This window comes from Phocoena phocoena, chromosome 6 (genome assembly GCF_963924675.1).
Source record: "Phocoena phocoena chromosome 6, mPhoPho1.1, whole genome shotgun sequence".
In the NCBI taxonomy this organism is placed as follows: Eukaryota; Metazoa; Chordata; class Mammalia; order Artiodactyla; family Phocoenidae; genus Phocoena; species Phocoena phocoena.
The window spans coordinates 95,297,441-95,313,457 of NC_089224.1; the positions used below are offsets into that span (position 1 = coordinate 95,297,441).

The 16,017-nt window shown below is 53.7% G+C and overlaps 1 protein-coding gene across 6 annotated transcripts in view; it reads left to right on the forward strand.

The window, feature by feature from the left end:
* The window catches only part of RGS3 (regulator of G protein signaling 3), a 130,803-nt gene extending 115,000 nt beyond the window's left edge, over nucleotides 1-15,803 (forward strand). For 4 of the 6 annotated variants that reach the window (XM_065879217.1, XM_065879215.1, XM_065879216.1 and 1 more), the window contains 5 exons: nucleotides 8,569-8,633; nucleotides 12,439-12,540; nucleotides 12,907-12,968; nucleotides 13,588-13,754; nucleotides 14,830-15,803. In XM_065879217.1, coding sequence (XP_065735289.1) covers nucleotides 8,569-8,633; nucleotides 12,439-12,540; nucleotides 12,907-12,968; nucleotides 13,588-13,754; nucleotides 14,830-15,015 — 582 coding nt within the window. In that variant the 3' untranslated portion in view covers nucleotides 15,016-15,803. Of the gene's footprint in view, nucleotides 1-8,568; nucleotides 8,634-12,117; nucleotides 12,340-12,438; nucleotides 12,541-12,906; nucleotides 12,969-13,587; nucleotides 13,755-14,829 lie in introns of those variants that run through there. The other 2 variants (XM_065879219.1, XM_065879222.1) reach the window with 2 other exon arrangements.
* The last annotated feature ends 214 nt before the right edge of the window (nucleotides 15,804-16,017 follow it).

Genomic DNA, 16,017 nt, shown 5'->3' on the forward strand with positions numbered 1-16,017 from the left:
CATCCCATGGTGGTTGAGGGTGAACCCAAAGAGCCCAGTGCCTGATGACATTCGTGCAGCCGCCAGGCGAATGCTGTGGAGGTGCTCACAGCCAGTGTGGTGCAAGGTGTTGTTATGACAACTGTTGTGAGGCCAGGCAGGTGCAGATTCAGGGAGGAGAGACCCCAGGGCCTAGGGGCACGAGGGAAGGCTTCTGGCAAAAGATGCTCCTCAGTCTGGCCTTGAAGGTTGGGCAGGTTTAGAACAAACAAAGAGGATGAGGTAGGCATTCTGTGAAAGACCATGACCTGGACAGAACTGTCTATAGAAGTCAGTTTAGCTAGAACAAGGGATTTCTACGGTGCAGGGATGGTAGATGGGTGGCACTCATTCTGCCATTTCTGACTCCAAACCCATGGCAGACATGACTAATGGATTCCAGCACATTTCCCCACCAAGTTGGGACATGGCCTCAGAAACCTTCTTAGCTTCTCAGCCACTAGCAATAAGGCCTCTGGGCACATGGGAGGACACCTTCTGCTGAAAGGTGGCTGGGCTGGAAGGGCCGGTTGGGGCCCTCTAGAAAAGGGCCTTAAACTTTGTGTCCAGGAATTGGAACTAAATCCCAAAGGAATAGGGACTGGGTCTGTTTCCTCATCTGTAAGCACTCTGATGTGCTCCAAAATCACCAGGGGAATAGGTTATTTATTTATTTATTTTTTAACATCTTTATTGCAATATAATTGCTTTACAATGGTGTGTTAGTTTCTGCTTTATAACAAAGTAAATCAGCTATACATATACATATATCCCCATATATCCTCCCTCTTGTGTCTCCCTCCCACCCTCCCTATCCCACCCCTCTAGGTGGTCACAAAGCACTGAGCTGATCTCCCTGTGCTATGTGGCTGCTTCCCACTAGCTATCTATTTTACATTTGGTAGTGTATATAAGTCCATGCCACTGTCTCACTTCGTCCCAGCTTACCCTTCCCCCTCCCCGTGTCCTCAAGTCCATTCTCTAAGTCTGTGTCTTTATTACTGTCCTGCCCCTAGGTTCTTCAGGACCTTTTTTTTTTTTTTTTTTAGATTCCATATACATGTGTTAGCATACGGTATTTGTTTTTCTCTTTCTGACTTACTTCACTCTGTATGACAGACTCTAGGTCCATCCACCTCACTACAAATAACTCAATTTCGTTTCTTTTTATGTAATATTGGAGTAATATTCCATTGTATATACGTGCCACATCTTCTTTATCCATTCGTCTGTCAATGGACACTTAGGTTGCTTCCATGTCCTGGCTATTGTAAATAGAGCTGCAGTGAACATTGTGGTACATGACTTTTTGAATTATGGTTTTCTCAGGGTATATGCCCAGCAGTGGGATTGCTGGGTCATATGGTAGTTCTATTTGTAGTTTTTTAAGGAACCTCCATACTGTTCTCCATAGTGGCTGTATCAGTTTACATTCCCACCAGCAGTACAAGAGGGTTCCCTTTTCTCCACACCTTTTCCAGCGTTTATTGTTTGTAGATTTTTTGATGATGGCCATTCTGACTGGTGTGAGGTGATACCTCATTGTGGTTTTTTTTTTTTTTTTTTTCGGTACATGGGCCTCTCACTGCTGTGGCCTCTCCCGTTGCAGAGCACAGGCTCTGGACGCGCAGGCTCAGCGGCCATGGCTCACGGGCCCAGCCGCTCCGCAGCATGTGGGATCTTCCCAGATCAGGGCACGAACCCATGTCCCCTGCATCGGCAGGCGGACTCCCAAGCACTGTGCCACCAGGGAAGCCCTCACTGTGGTTTTGATTTGCATTTATCTAATGATTAGTGATGTTGAACATTCTTTCATGTGTTTTTTGGCAATCTGTATATCTTCTTTGGGGAATAGGTTATTAACAAATAGATTTCTAAGTCCCCCTACCCCAGAATCTGGAATCAGATTTTCTGGAATCAGAATTTCCAGGGGGCGGTGCCCAGACCTTGCATTTTATTATTTTTTTTGCCACACTGCGAGGCTTACAGGATCTTTTTTAATAAATTTATTTATTCATTTATTTTGGCTGCGTTGGGTCTTTGTTGCTGCGTGCAGGCTTTCTCTAGTTGCAGCAAGCAGGGGCCACTCTTGTTGCGGTACACAGGCTTCTCACTGTGGTGGCTTCTCTTGTTGCGGAGCACGGGCTCTAGGCTCCTGGACTTCAGTAGTTGCAGCATGCAGGCTCAGTAGTTGTGGCTCGCAGGCTCTAGAGCGCAGGCCCTGTAGTCATGGCGCATGGGCTTAGTTGCTCCACGGCATGTGAGATCTTCCCAGACCAGGGCTCGAACCTGTGTCCCCTGCATTGGCAGGCAGATTCTTAACCACTGCGCCACCAGGGAAGTCCCAGACCTTGCATCCCCTCAGGGATTGGAACGTTCCCCATAGTTTGAGTATCACCATCTTAGGCCATTTCTTGAGGCAGCTTCCATAGGAAAGAGTCCAGACCTCTGTCCTACTGAGGTGAGGCTTCAGGCTGACTCAGGCCAGGCCTGGACACTCTCCTCTGGAGGACGGCTGAAGTCTAAGGGCTTGCCGCCTACCTTGGGCCTCCCAATTTCAGTGCCCCTACCAGACCCTTCCAAGTTATGTCCCCTTGCTCCACTACAAATATTTACAGACAGATAAATTCACGTACATTCCCATGTACATTTCTAAATCCGCTGATCTCAGCTCCTGTTTTGGGGCAGATACTTCCACCTGGTAGTCCAGCAGGCCTGGGCCAGCTCTCTGCTGTCTCAGCTTCCTCCTTTGGGTGCCGAAGGTTCCCACTGGCATCCTCCCCTCCCCCACCCTCTTTTGGCCTGTAGCTTCCTTTCTTGGGCTTGAGTAACTGAGCTGGCAGGGACCTCAGAGGCTGCCACTAGCCCCTTGGTGGCTACCCTTCCACGTGGCTTCTGCTTGCCAGGCCTCAAGTCCCTCATCATCGTTCATATCCTGCTCCCTCCAGACAGCCAACTTCAGTAAGAAGCTAACCCTTGTCAGGGGGAAGTGAAGTCTAGGCTGGACAGGTACCCTGGTCTCCCTCCACCCCTCACTGGCAGTGGGCCTTGGGCAAGTCCCTGCCCTTCTCCGTCCCTCAGTTTCCTCATCAGTAAAATAGGTATTATCAGAAAATAATATTGATACCTCCTTCATAGCGTTGCTGGGAAAATTAAAGAGCCTGCCTCGGGTAAAGTGTTCAGGGCAGTGTCTGGCACTCAGCACCTGCTAGGTGCTCCATAAATGGGAATCGTGTTGATGATGATGGTGATGATGATGGTGATGAAGGGGGGGAGGGGGAGGAGGATAGCAAGAGTAGTAACGGTTCTCCCAGCATTCACTAGGCGCCTCCAGCTCCCCGTGCTAGCCTTCACAGCACTGCCACAAGCTGGGACCAGCTGTACTCATCTTACAGCGGGGAGCCTGAGGCCTAGGGAGAAGGGTTTGTCCCAGGCCACGTGGTGATGGAGCTGGACAGTGGCCTCACCCTGTCCAGTTGTCTCTGGCTCTACCCCAGACTCTGCACGCCTCTTGCTGGTGAGGGGCAGGGTGTGGGGGGATGGCAGCCGGGGGAGGCGACGGGTTTTCCTGTGACTTCCATCTCCCTGGCTTGGGCCTGGCTTTCCAGGGGGTGGTCCATGGATGCCAACAGATCATAGTTTCCAGGCAAGAGGTGAAGAGGAGAGGGATGAGGTCTTCAGGCTGTGGAGTCAGACGGGCTGCATTCATGTTTCAACTCTGTTTCCTCCCTCCTGGTCCTGAGACCTAGGCCAAGTTACGTTTTTTTCTCTGAGCTTTAGTTTTCTCTTATAAAATGGGAATGTTAAGTCTTCACGGAGTTGTCCCAGGGCTTCAAGAAGATTGCAGCGTGTTGACGGCTCTGTGCCCACAGTAGTGATCCTGTCATAGAATGAGACCCAGGAGGGCCAGACAGAGCTGGCGTGGCCTCGGGCCTGTCATTGTGCTGCCGTTTGGCTAAGCTGAGGCTGGCCAGAGCGCATGCTGCCTATCACAGGGGTGACAGTCCTTACGTTACTCCTCGCCTCACCTGTCATTCCTCCCTCTTGTACACTGAGTGATTTCTGCTGTGTATAGGACTGTCTGAACCAGACGGACCTGAGAGATGGTCCACTCGGCCATGATCATGTTATGGATGGGCCGCCTGAGGTCTAGAGAGGAAAAGGTCCCCCAGGCTTTTCCTGCGGGTCATCCCCTGAAGCTGGCCCCTTGTGCTGGGTTGCGTTGTCTCACAGCGCCCTCTGCTGCCAGACCCCCGCCTTGCCGGCTGCCCCCTGGAGGTCTGGCAGAGCAGATCCAGGGGCCCGTGTCTGTCCTTTTCCTGGAAGCCGGGGGAGCTCCAAGAGTGTCTGTGTCTCAGCCCACGCCGCCGCCATTGAATTTCACGCCAGCCTGGCCTGGCTTGGCCCAGGATCACGGGTCATGCTTTGACAGTGAGGAGAAGAGGCTGTGGCCCCTCCCTGGCTGTGCTTCATTCTCCCCTCCTGCAGGAAACCGGCTTGGGCAGAGGCTGTCAGCCGAGGGTGCCAGCCCTGCTGCACTAAGCTTACCACCTAGGCTGCAGGTCAGACAAGAGGTGCCTTCCAGCTCCAAGACGTGATAATACCTTCTAGCCTCCTATTTTTAAAAAGCCTAAAGGACTATTTCCTCTGTCTAAACAAATAAGTGTAGAGTTTAGCTCCAGTGTTTCTACAAGGTTCCTTGGGGTCTGCCAGGATAGTCTGGGTCAGAGAGAGCAGCCAGGTGTGGCCAGGTGGCCCCAGAAGGCAGATCAGGACCAATAGGAGAAATCAGGTGAGGCCCTGCTCACGGAAAAGCCCTCAGTCATGGGTGGGCTCTGGAGCCAGACCTGAAATTCTCTGCCACTGGCCAGCTCGGAGAGCCCAGACAAGTTACTGGACTCCTCTGGGCCTCAGTTTCCTCAGCTGTAAACTGGGGGAAATAAACAGCAAATAGCCCTTAGAATTGTCGAGAAGGTTAAATTCCAGTATGATATGGCGCCGTAGCAAACTGCCTGGCATAGAGAAAATAACAGCAGTAACCACCGTAGCTTATGGTTATTGAGCACTTCCGGTACCAGGCACTTTCGCACGTGTTCATTAATCCTCATAACGGCCCTGTGAGGTAGGTCCAATTATTGTCCTCATCTTACAAACAAAGAAACTGAGGCACAGAGAAGGGATGTAATTTGGCTAAGGTCAATTAGCTAATAAGTGACTGAGCTAGGATTCAAATCCAGGCAGTTTAGTTTTTTATTATTATTGTTTTTTAAAGTAAATTTATTTTATCTTTGGCTGTGTTGGGTCTTCGTTGCTGCACGTGGGCTTTCTCTATTTGCGGTGAGCGGGGGCTTCTCTTCTTTGCGGTGCGGGGGCTTCTCATTGCGGTGGTTTCTCTTGTTGCAGAGCACAGGCTTTAGGCACGCAGGCTTCAGTAGTTGTGGCACACGGGCTCAGTAGTTGTGGCTTGCGGGCTCAGTTGCTCCCCGGCATGTGGGATCTTCCTGGACCAGGGCTCGAACCTGTGACCCCTGCGTTGGCAGGCGGATTCTTAACCGCTGCGCCACCAGGGAAGCCCCTCAAATCCAGGCAGTTTAGCATTTAACTCTTAACCATGACTATTATTATAGTTATAATTACAATATGAATTATAATTATTCTTCTAGTCCCTGGAGGTGGCCAGGGGGCTGGGCAGGCTCCAGGGATTTCTGTCTGGAGTGAAGGGAGGGCTGAGTGGTTCTGGGTTCGCCTCCATTCGCCTTTCAGCAGGGAGGGCCATGGAGCAGAGCAGGCAGTGGGGAGCAGATGGGAAGGAGAGGCCCCTTTGTGTGCTGGGCCCTGGGCAGGCCTCGCTGCGGCTCTTGGAGACAGGAGGCTTGGGAGCCACTCTGAGGCTGGAAGTCAGAACCCTGACTCTCTGTCTCAGTTTCTTCTCTTCCTGGCACACAGCACCCCTTGGTGTGTGGGTTTCGCTAGCTGCTTTGGGGGCCGACTCCCAGGGCCAGAGTTCCCTGGCCCCTCTGTCAGGCTGATTGGTGAGGGCCCGACCCTGGAGATGACCCCCTCCCAGCAGTGGAAGGAAGAGCCCATTTCCCAGCAGTGCAGAGGCTAGGGGTGCCGGGTGGGGCGGGAGTGGTCCCCAGGCCCATTGTGTGGGGCCGATAAAGTGCGGAAGCTGAGGTTAAATGGGAGGAAGCCCAGTGCTGGCGGCCCTTTCCCACGGATGGGGGCTTCAGGCACGGCCCAGCCAGCCCAGCACAACTGTGACCTGTGTGCGTGGGGTGGCAGTGACAGCGTCCACTGGGCTGTGAATGCTGGCGGTCCCCGATTACTGAGGGCGCCCTGTGTGCCAGGTTGGGCCTTGGGGGCCCAGACTTTATCCTGGTGAATCTCTCAACAGTGGGTTGGGTGGCCGTCACCATGCCTCTGCTAGAGCTAAAGAAGCTGAAGCTGAGAGGCCAGGAAATGTCTCCAAAGTCAGTGGCAGCAGGATCTATACCCAGGCCTGGCCGCAAGCTGTAGATCCGGAATCCCACACCACAGATGGGCGTGTGCCTGTGCGTGCACGCACACACGTGTTTCCAACCTTGGTAGGGCAGCGTTCTCAGGAAAGAGGCAGCATTTCCCCTGAGTCTTTCATTGAAGACATTCAAAATGTGCCCCATCCTCTGCATTTAGCTAGCAGCGTCCTCTGCAGAGAAGCACAGGCCCTGACTTCAGACAGCCTAGATTCCAGCTGTCACTTAAGGCTGTCACTTAACTCCTTGGGCAGGTGACTTAACTTCCCTGAGGTTCTGTTTACTTTATGGACTGGCTCTGAAGAGTAATGAGATGGTGTCTGGATAATGCCCATTCTGAGGTCTGGCCTATAGCATGAGCTCCATGAATGAAGCTATAATTCATTCATCCATCCATCCATCCGCGGGTGGTTGCACCACTGAGGCTGGTAGCTCCCCCTGCTGGCTATATCTGGATTAAGGCCACTTTTCTTGCCAGAATTGAGAACGCAGTATTTTAAGGTTTAGCCCATCTCCTTTATTTTACAAGTGAGGAAACTGAGGCCCAGGGTATGGCTCATGAGGAGTCCGAGCTGCGATTCACATCTGGGTACCTTCTGTCTTATCTTAGGACATAGTGTCCAAGCCCAGCCTCCCCTTAGCTCTACCTCCTCCGATATCTCAGAGCGTTTCCTGTACTCCCGCTCTGGAGTGGCACTGTGGAGGCCCTGGTGTCCCCTGGAGGAGGCTGGGCACACACAGGCAGGGCGACAGAGGGCGGGCGGCCCCAGTAGAGCTGGTGGGAGCCTGGAGTGGTCTGGAAGAGGCGAGGAGTAGCAGACTGGGAGGAGGTAGAGACTGGGCAGAAGAGGAGAGTGTTCCAGGAAGGGGGCACAGCACAGGAAAAGGCAAGCAGGTGGGGGTGGGCTCAATGGAGCCCCGGGGAATAGAGTTGCAGGCCTTGGATCAAGCAGTGAGGCCTTCAAGACACATCATTCCCAGCCTGCTTTCCCTCCCCCTTGATTCATTCATTCATTTAACAAGTATTTCTTGAGCTCCTAACGTATACCAGGCCCAGTCAAGGTGACCTAGACAGAGGTGAAGGCAGACAGAGCCCCTGCTCTGGGGAACTCACAGTCCAGTAGAGGAGACAGGTTTGGAAGAGGCCATGTTGGTTATAGTGGGGACCTCACAAGGGGTGAAGGGGGCACACCCTTGGTCTAGGGGCCAAGGAGGGCTTCCCAGGTGAGGAGGCATTTAGGCAGCTTACCCGAGGTCAGGTCTTTCCTGAGGCTGGGTCTTAGGAGGAAAGGGAGGTGGGAGAGTCATAAAAGCATCCCTCATGGAAGGAATAGCACATGCAAAGCCCGAGGTGAGGGGACCGGGCTGTGAAGACTTTCCTCTGACTAGAGGGCAGTTTGAAGAGGTTGCTGGAGTAGGGGTCGGGCTCTCCAGAGAGATAACCAAAGGAGTTGTAACTGAGGTTGTTATGGAGCTTTCTGACCAGATCCTAAGATGGTAGACCCTGCATGTCGTGTCAGGGAGTTTGGACATTATCTCGAGGGGACTCGGGAACCATGGAAAGCTTTAAGGCCAGAGAGGTGCTCTCCTGTGTGATGATTTACTTAACACACTGCTGACCAATCCCAGGTCTATTCGAAAGCTCAGAATCCTGAGTTTAGTCATTATGATCTCCATTTTGAAATTTAAAGCACTAGAGGCTCAGAGAGGGACAGCAATTGGCGAAGTCACACAGTAGCATCTTCACTGAAGCTTCCTCTCTGGCCTGCCCTACTGCCATGAATGCTGTGTTTCTGGTTTCTCCCGCACAAGTTGTGTATCAGGAGGAGACTCCTTTGGGTGGAGGCTCTGCTAAGCCTGCCACACTCCATGGACAGACTGCTCCCTGTAGTGGGGTCTCCCCTCCCCTTCTTCAAGGGGTGGGAGCATGGCGGTGGGAGTGGTTTGTAGGAGCTGCTGGATCCCTGAGCCTCTCTTTGCTCAGGCAGCAGCCCCTGGGTACCCAGACTGCAACGTGTCTGTGTTTTCTCTGCAGATGAGCGGGGCTGACACAGCTGGGGACGATGATGATGCCTCCCGGAAGAGAAAGAGCAAAAACCTGTACGTTGGAAAGATCCCTGGTCCTCACCCTAGTGATCGGGGTGGGCGGGTGGGGGGCGCTCCCTGCACCCCCCTTCGTCCTCTGCCCTCTGGCTTATTCCCCATGCCCAGTGGCCTAGGGGTAGAGGTGGAGAGAAGGGGCTGAACCCAGTCCTGCCCGAGACAGACATCCGTGAACAACGGGATCTTGGGACTTAGCAGCGGCCCCAGGGTAAGGTCACCAGGGTCCTAACCACCCAGCACTGCCCTAAGCATCCACTCAGAGTGAGGCAAAGTGCTGATTTAGTATCTGGAAGCCACAGGGAACCAAGCAGAAGCAACCAACCAAGTTGCCCTGGCCCTGTCCAGCTGCTAAGCCAAGCAGTGGCCAAGTGACCACGACAAGTTCTTTGCTCCCTCTGAGAAAGGGCTGACCAGACTGGTCTTGGGATTCCCCTTTCTCCTCTCGAGCTCTTGCATGCTAGCAGTCTTGGGCATTGCCAGAAGGGGGTGCTGCTGGCTCAGAGAGCAGATCCGGTACCTTCCTGGCCACTCCCTTCTCCCCCCTACCCCGGTCCCGCGACCGTTTATACTTTAGATTCGATTCGGAGGTTTGTTAGAGGTGCTCATTCATTAACAGAGCGTGAGTGGTTTCTTCTCAGGTCTCTTTGTACCTCGGGCCCTGGTGACTGCGGGGGGGTGGGCAGGGATGGGAGGAGGCAGTGAGGCACCTGGTGGCCCACAGAAGGAACCCCCTCCCTCCAGGTCCTGTAGTGCCCACCATTATGCACCAGTTGGGCCGGTGTGTGTGTGTGTGTGTGTGTGTGTGTGTGTGTGTGTGTGTGTGTATACGTGTGTGGAGAACAGGAGTCCTTCCCAGGTGCCTCCTGCAACCTTCTTCCCTAACCTCGACCTTGGCTGGGGTCCACTCCCTAGAAACTCTTTCCCCAGCTTCCCCTGCCCTCTCCAGTTTCCTGCAGCAACTGTAGGCTTCTCTCACTCTGCAGCCAGGAGCAGTCACACTTTCTAGGGAAGGTAAAATGCACAAACAAAAATAATTCTTTGCACCAACCATCCGGTCCAGGCAGCATCAGAGCTGCCGTGGGTGGTGCTCCCAGGGGTGGAGCAGTGGAGGGCAGCAGAGGGCGGACATCCAGGGTGCTGGAGCTGCCCTGTTCCGCCAACTCTAGCCTTCTTTCAAAGTGGGTGCTGCCTTTTGACTGCCTGAAGTTCACATTCTTAAAAGCTTAGTCAAGGACTCTTAGAATCTGGGATGATAATAAAAATAACTTATGTTCATTGCGCTAGGCACTATTCTGTGTGCATTACATATATTATCTAATTTAACCTTTACCATAATTTTTATTTTACATTTCTTTTTTCTTATTTACTCTATTTTGCAGGTGAGTAAACTGAGGCAGAAAGAGGTTAAGTTACTTGTCCAAGGTCACAAAGCAAGGAAGTGGTAGAGTTGAGATCTGAAACCTGGCATGTTGGCTCTAAAATTATATATAAATATACATATATTTTTAAATTTATTTATTCAGAGCCTGTTATAATTAATTAATTAATTATTTATTTTTTTTGTCTCGCCGTGCTGCTTATGGGATCTTAGTTCCCCGACCAGGGATTTAACCCAGGCCCCCTGCAGTGGAAGCATGGAGTCCTAACCACTGGACCACCAGGGAATTCCCATGGAGCCGGTTATTTTTAAGCTTGGCGCAGAACACCCTGAAGGAGGTCCACAGCACCCCAGCTAAGTAGCCTTTGAGCCTCTAGTGACAGGAGTCCATTCCCCAGAGGGCACTCATTCCATCTTTTCATGGCTCTGATTGGAGGAAAGTGTTCCTCTAGCTTCCTCTTGTGGGTCTCTGTTCTGCTCTCTGGGCCCACATGGGGACACATGAGGCACCTCTGAGCTCTGCCATCCTTTCTTGAGTTGCCCGTGTGGCAACCAGGGACTTCCGAGGACCTCTCCAGCTGTGCCCTGCAGCTGTGAGTCTGCCCAGCTGTGCATGTGGGAGGAAAGGCTTGTCTGGGCGGGGGCTTCAGCCTCCTCCAGCCACAGAGAAACACAGTGGTCTCTGAGCCAGCAAGGAGCCCAGGTGGATGGTGGCAGCCTGCAGGCTGGACCTCAGGCAAGCTTCTCCTGCTCCCTGGGAGCGGGCCAGGAGCAGGGCCTCTGAGACAGAGCACTGTGCCCCAGGAAGCCGGACTGTCTCACTCCTAGCCACGCCAGGGCTCTCCGAGGGCCTTGATCCTCACCAGAGGGCTGCCAGTCCCTGGACTCCTTGGCCTTATCTCATTGGCTTGGAATCTGCTAGAGCAGGATCCCAATCTCTAATCAGCTGTCCCAGACCCTCAGGACAAGTATGAATTCGGCCTGAGCACTTTTGCCCCAGGCACTGTGCTAAAGCTTTCTGTGCATTTTCTCCTTGCCTCAAAACAACCCCGTCAGAGGGTAGGTACTATTAGCACCTGTGTTTAACAGATGAGAAAATTTGACATTCAGAGAGGTTAGGTAACTTGACAAAGGGCACACAGTTGGTAACTGCTGGAGCTGGGATTTGAACCCAAGACTGTCTTGCTGCGGCACTGTAGCTTTTGACCTCCACCCTGGGCCACTTTCCTTCATTAGACAGGGTGTCCCATAGGTCTTAGTGCCCTTTGAAGCTTGAATAACTTCAGAAGTGTGCTCTCAACTTATAAAACACCTTTGAAAGTTCAATTATTCAAATTCCTTTTACACTTATTTAGCTTTGTGATTTTGATAACACATTTTTAATTTTACGCATTTAATTTTTGGTTAAGTCAGCATTTTTCATCTGTAATCAGAAGAACAGAGATCAAAAATTAAAACAAAAAATGTATTACTCAAAAGTCATAAGGCTAAATATGCAGGAAAAAATTAATTCATTTCAAATGACGTCTTTGAGAGTTTACAGGATTTGTACTTTTGACGTTATTCAAGCTTAAAACTACTGAAACTTTGTGGGACATTCTGCACGTTCATGGATGGATGTGTCCAAAGCCAATGACAGGCTGAGCTGTCTTCTGGCAGGAACTATTCTCTAGGAGGTGCCCAGAGTAGGGCTCTAGGGACCAGGGGGAGGCTAACATGAGCATGAGACACTTAACCCCTTTCTAGCCAGCAGCTTGCCCAGGGCTGAAATCTGCCTGGGGGAATGGCGGGGCTAAAAATGGTTCTTGGCTAAAAATAGCCAGTCCTGCCACCCAGGTGGGCAGAGCCTCCCCCTCCCTCCTGCCTTCCCTCCCAGCAATTTGCTGACTTGTTTTCTCCTCCTTCCCAGGGAGCTGCCATGGCAACGGGGAGGCCAGTCACAAATAATGGGTCTGGCTTCCTGCCTGGGCGGGCCCCAGAGGCCGCCCCTTACAGACACATGCCCCCTTTCACAGGCTCCCTCTCAGGGTTGGCCAGGAGGGATATTTTTTTTCTGCTCCGGCCCTGGTCCCTCCCATTTCCTGGCTCCTCCTGTCTGAGTCCCAGCCCAGCCTGTGCCTGGGAGTCCAGTCCTCCAGCTGGAATCCCAGCGAGCGCTCGGCTACAGCCCGCACCGTTGCTGCCTGGGACTCAGGTTGGGAACAGGAGCTTAGGGTGCTTCCAGCAGACCGTCCCAGTCAACAAGGTGGGGGGCCCTACAGCGATGCTCCGAGGCATGTACCTAACGCGGAACGGGAACCTCCAGAGGCGGCACACCATGAAGGAGTAGGTGCCCCTCACCCCAGCCTTCACCCTCCCGACCCTGAATTTGCGGCGGCCGAGTGTGCCAGGCTGACCGACCCCGTTTTCTGCTTCTGTCTCCAGAGCCAAGGACATGAAGAACAAGCTGGGCATCTTCAGGCGGCGGAACGAATCCCCTGGGGCCCAGCCAGCGGGCAAGGCAGACAAAGTGACGAAGTCATTCAAGTAGGTCCTCTCTGGCCCCCCTGGGCCCCCCTCAGACACTTACTGGTCCCTGTGGGAGCAGGGCTAGCAGTGGGGTTAGGAGAGAAGGCTGTTGGCTTGATCCGGCTCTGGGGCGATGGAGGCTCTCGTAGTGGGAGCCTGGTACCCGGCATAAGCAGCCCTCATGGGGAGATGCTGTCCTGGGAAGGATGACCAGGGAGGGGCAGAGGTGGGGATAGAAGTGATGCCGGCCCCAAGAAAGGGGGTGGGCCCCCTCCTGGGCTCCCCAACCGGGCTAAGCTACTTTGTGGGCCAAGGCAGCTGACAGAGGTCACCCAGCCCTAGCCGCCCCGCTTCCCTCACTGTGCCCCTTGCCTCACCCCTCAGGCCCACCTCAGAGGAAGCACTCAAGTGGGGCGAGTCCTTGGAGAAGCTGCTGGTCCACAAATGTAAGTGGGGGCCAGCTGGCCTGTTCCCTCCCTGTGTCTCTCCCCCCTCCTCCTTTCCTCCTCTCCCAGGCCCAGAGAGTGCGTCTGGCTCTGCAGAGGTTACCTTTCCCTCTTTCCTGGGCCCAGTTAGGTGTCCCTACCATTGGGAAAGGCCGAGGCCCTTGGTCTGGCCTTGGAGCCGGCTCCTGCCAGCCCCTCCCTGTCCATGGGAGCTGGCACTGCCTGCCAGAGGCCGTTGGGACCTGTGTGCTCAGACCCATATTCCCAGAATAACAATAAACATTTCCACGTACTGAGGGCTTACACTGGGCCAAATGCGCCTGCCATCTCGTGGGTGGGAACCCCTCATCCTCACAGGGCTCCAGGAAATAAGGCTGATGATCCCCATTTGACAGATGAGGAAACTGAGGCACGGATGGGGAGTGACCTGGCCAAGGCCCACAAAGAGGCAATGGCAGTGGTGGGACCATATCCCAGGGTTCCTGGCTCTCATGAGTGGGTCAGTTTACTAAGATCCCAGCAGCTGCACCTGAGAGGCCCCAGGAGGGTAAGCTGGGGGGCCTGAGGACAGGAGGGGCTGGTTTGGCCCCTCACCCCAGGATCTGGGCTTCTCCTACAGATGGACTAGCGGTGTTCCAAGCCTTCCTCCGCACTGAGTTTAGCGAGGAGAACCTGGAATTCTGGCTGGCATGCGAGGACTTCAAGAAGGTCAAGTCACAGTCCAAGATGGCGGCCAAGGCCAAGAAGATCTTTGCTGAGTACATCGCGATCCAGGCGTGCAAGGAGGTGGGGCTTTGCGCTGGGCCCTCGGGCCCCCATCCCCTTGCCCATGGGGTGCCTGGAAGCCTCAGAGAGGAGCTCGGGAAGGGGAATGGCCAGAGTGACTCTAGGGACCATGTGCCAGGTTGAAGAGGAAGCAGGCTGGGGCCCCGGGAAGGACAGAATCCTGACTGATAACAGAAATGGCCACTGTCGACACGCTGCTTGGTGCCAGGCACGTGCTAAGCCCTTCACGTATGAGCTCTCATATTTAACCCTCATGACAATGTGTAAAATAAGTTTTAATATTATTTTCATTTTAAAAATGAGGAGACAGTCTCAGAGAGCCTGACAGGTATTGGGTGCTTCCTGTGTGCCAGCTGTGTCTGTTTAATATGGACGATCACGCTTAACTTTCACAACTCTTTGAGGAGTGTACTATTTTATTTTAATTTTTAAAATTAATTTTATTTATTTATTTATTGGCTGCGTTGGGTCTTTGTTGCGGTGCGCAGGCTTCTTATTGCGGTGGCTTCTCTTGTTGTGGAGCACGGGCTCTAGGCCCGTGGGCTTCAGTGGTTGCAGCATGCAGGCTCAGTAGTTGCAGCACGTGGGCCCTAGGATGCATGGGCTTCAGTAGTTGTGGTGCAGAGGCTTAGTTGCTCCGCGGCACGTGGGATCTTTCCGGACCAGGGATCAAACCCGTGTCCCCTACGTTGGCAGGCAGATTCTTAACCACTGCGCCACCAGGGAAGTCTGAGAAATGTACTATTATGCTACCCTATACATAAGACGTTTGAGGCTCAGAGCACTTAAGTGATTTGCTTAAGGCCACACACCTAGATGTGGCACTACTGGGATTTGGACCTGGGCAGCCTGACCCTAGATGCAGTGATTTCGGGCCCTATAAACTCTACTACCCCTACAGCAAGTGACCGAGCCAGGACTTGATCCCGCTAACCTGCGGGCCTCCCGTCTGAACCTTAAGAGGTAGAGCAGAAGGGCTTGGGGGTGAGAGGCTGGGCAGGTCCTGTTCTGGCCCCTGGCCCCTAGGAGCAGCTTCTTGCAGGCAGCCTTGACCATGTCACCCTCTGCCTCCCAGGTAAATCTGGACTCGTACACACGGGAGCACACCAAGGACAACCTGCAGAGCGTCACGCGGGGCTGCTTCGATCTGGCGCAGAAGCGCATCTTCGGGCTCATGGAGAAGGACTCGTACCCACGCTTCCTCCGCTCAGACCTCTACCTGGACCTCATTAACCAGAAGAAGATGAGTCCCCCGCTTTAGGGGCCACTGGGGTAGAGCTCAGCGTTCACACCAGGCGGGCTGGGCCCCTCCCCACCTGCCTCCCTACACCCTGCGACAGAGGAGGCAAGTGAGCCCCCAGAGGCTGTGTCCGGACAGACAGACGGACCTTTGGATGAGAGGCCTGGACCAAGAGAGGCCCAGGCCACTGGAGGAGTAGAGGGACTGGCCCCGTTGGGCCCCCACTGCCCTGGTACGAGGGGGCCCAAGGGCCCTGGCAGGTTAGGGGCCCTGGCTGAGCCAGATCTGGAGCTGCTGCTTCCTGCTGCGGAGACTTCGCAATGACCAAGTTCCTTAAAGAACTGGCTGATGGGCAGGGGGCCGAGGCCTGGGCCCTGGGGCTCTCCGGGGGAGGGGGGGGGTCACTCAGACTCACAGCTCAGACCCCCGCCTTGAGTTTTATTTATTTAAGCAGCACTCGGATGCTTGGCACCTCGTCCTGTAACAGGAAACCTTTGCCTCGTCAGTTTTCCTAACTTACAAGTGCAATATTTTAACCAACGCCTTGTGAAAAGCCACCTCGCGAAGAAGGTGGGCACCATTTTCCAGTTTCAGGGGATCTGCTGGTCCCGAGCCCCAGTGGCGGATAGCTGGGCCTGCTGGACTGACAAGGCCCAGAGGGGCGGGGACTGAAGTCTGACCTCACACCAAAATCCAGCACCCCTGAGTGAGGGGTCCCCCGGGGCCTCTGGGAAAGCATGGCACCCTCAGACCACACAGCGGCCGAGTTCAGGAGCAAATAAAAGCCCTGTGTTATTTTTTGTTCTTGACCCTTTCTGTGTGTTCCTGGTTTCAAGGCTTCCCAGGGTGACGGGCTGGGACGGTTGCTGGGTGGACTGTCAATCCAGCTTCTTCTCCTCTCTTGCCATCCCTGACAACCGCCTCCTCTGTGCCAGGTGCTCTGCCAGGCTTGTTCTACTTACCATCTCATCTTCACTGCGAGCCTGGGAGGTGGGGGTTATCCCCGTTTTACACATGAGGCAG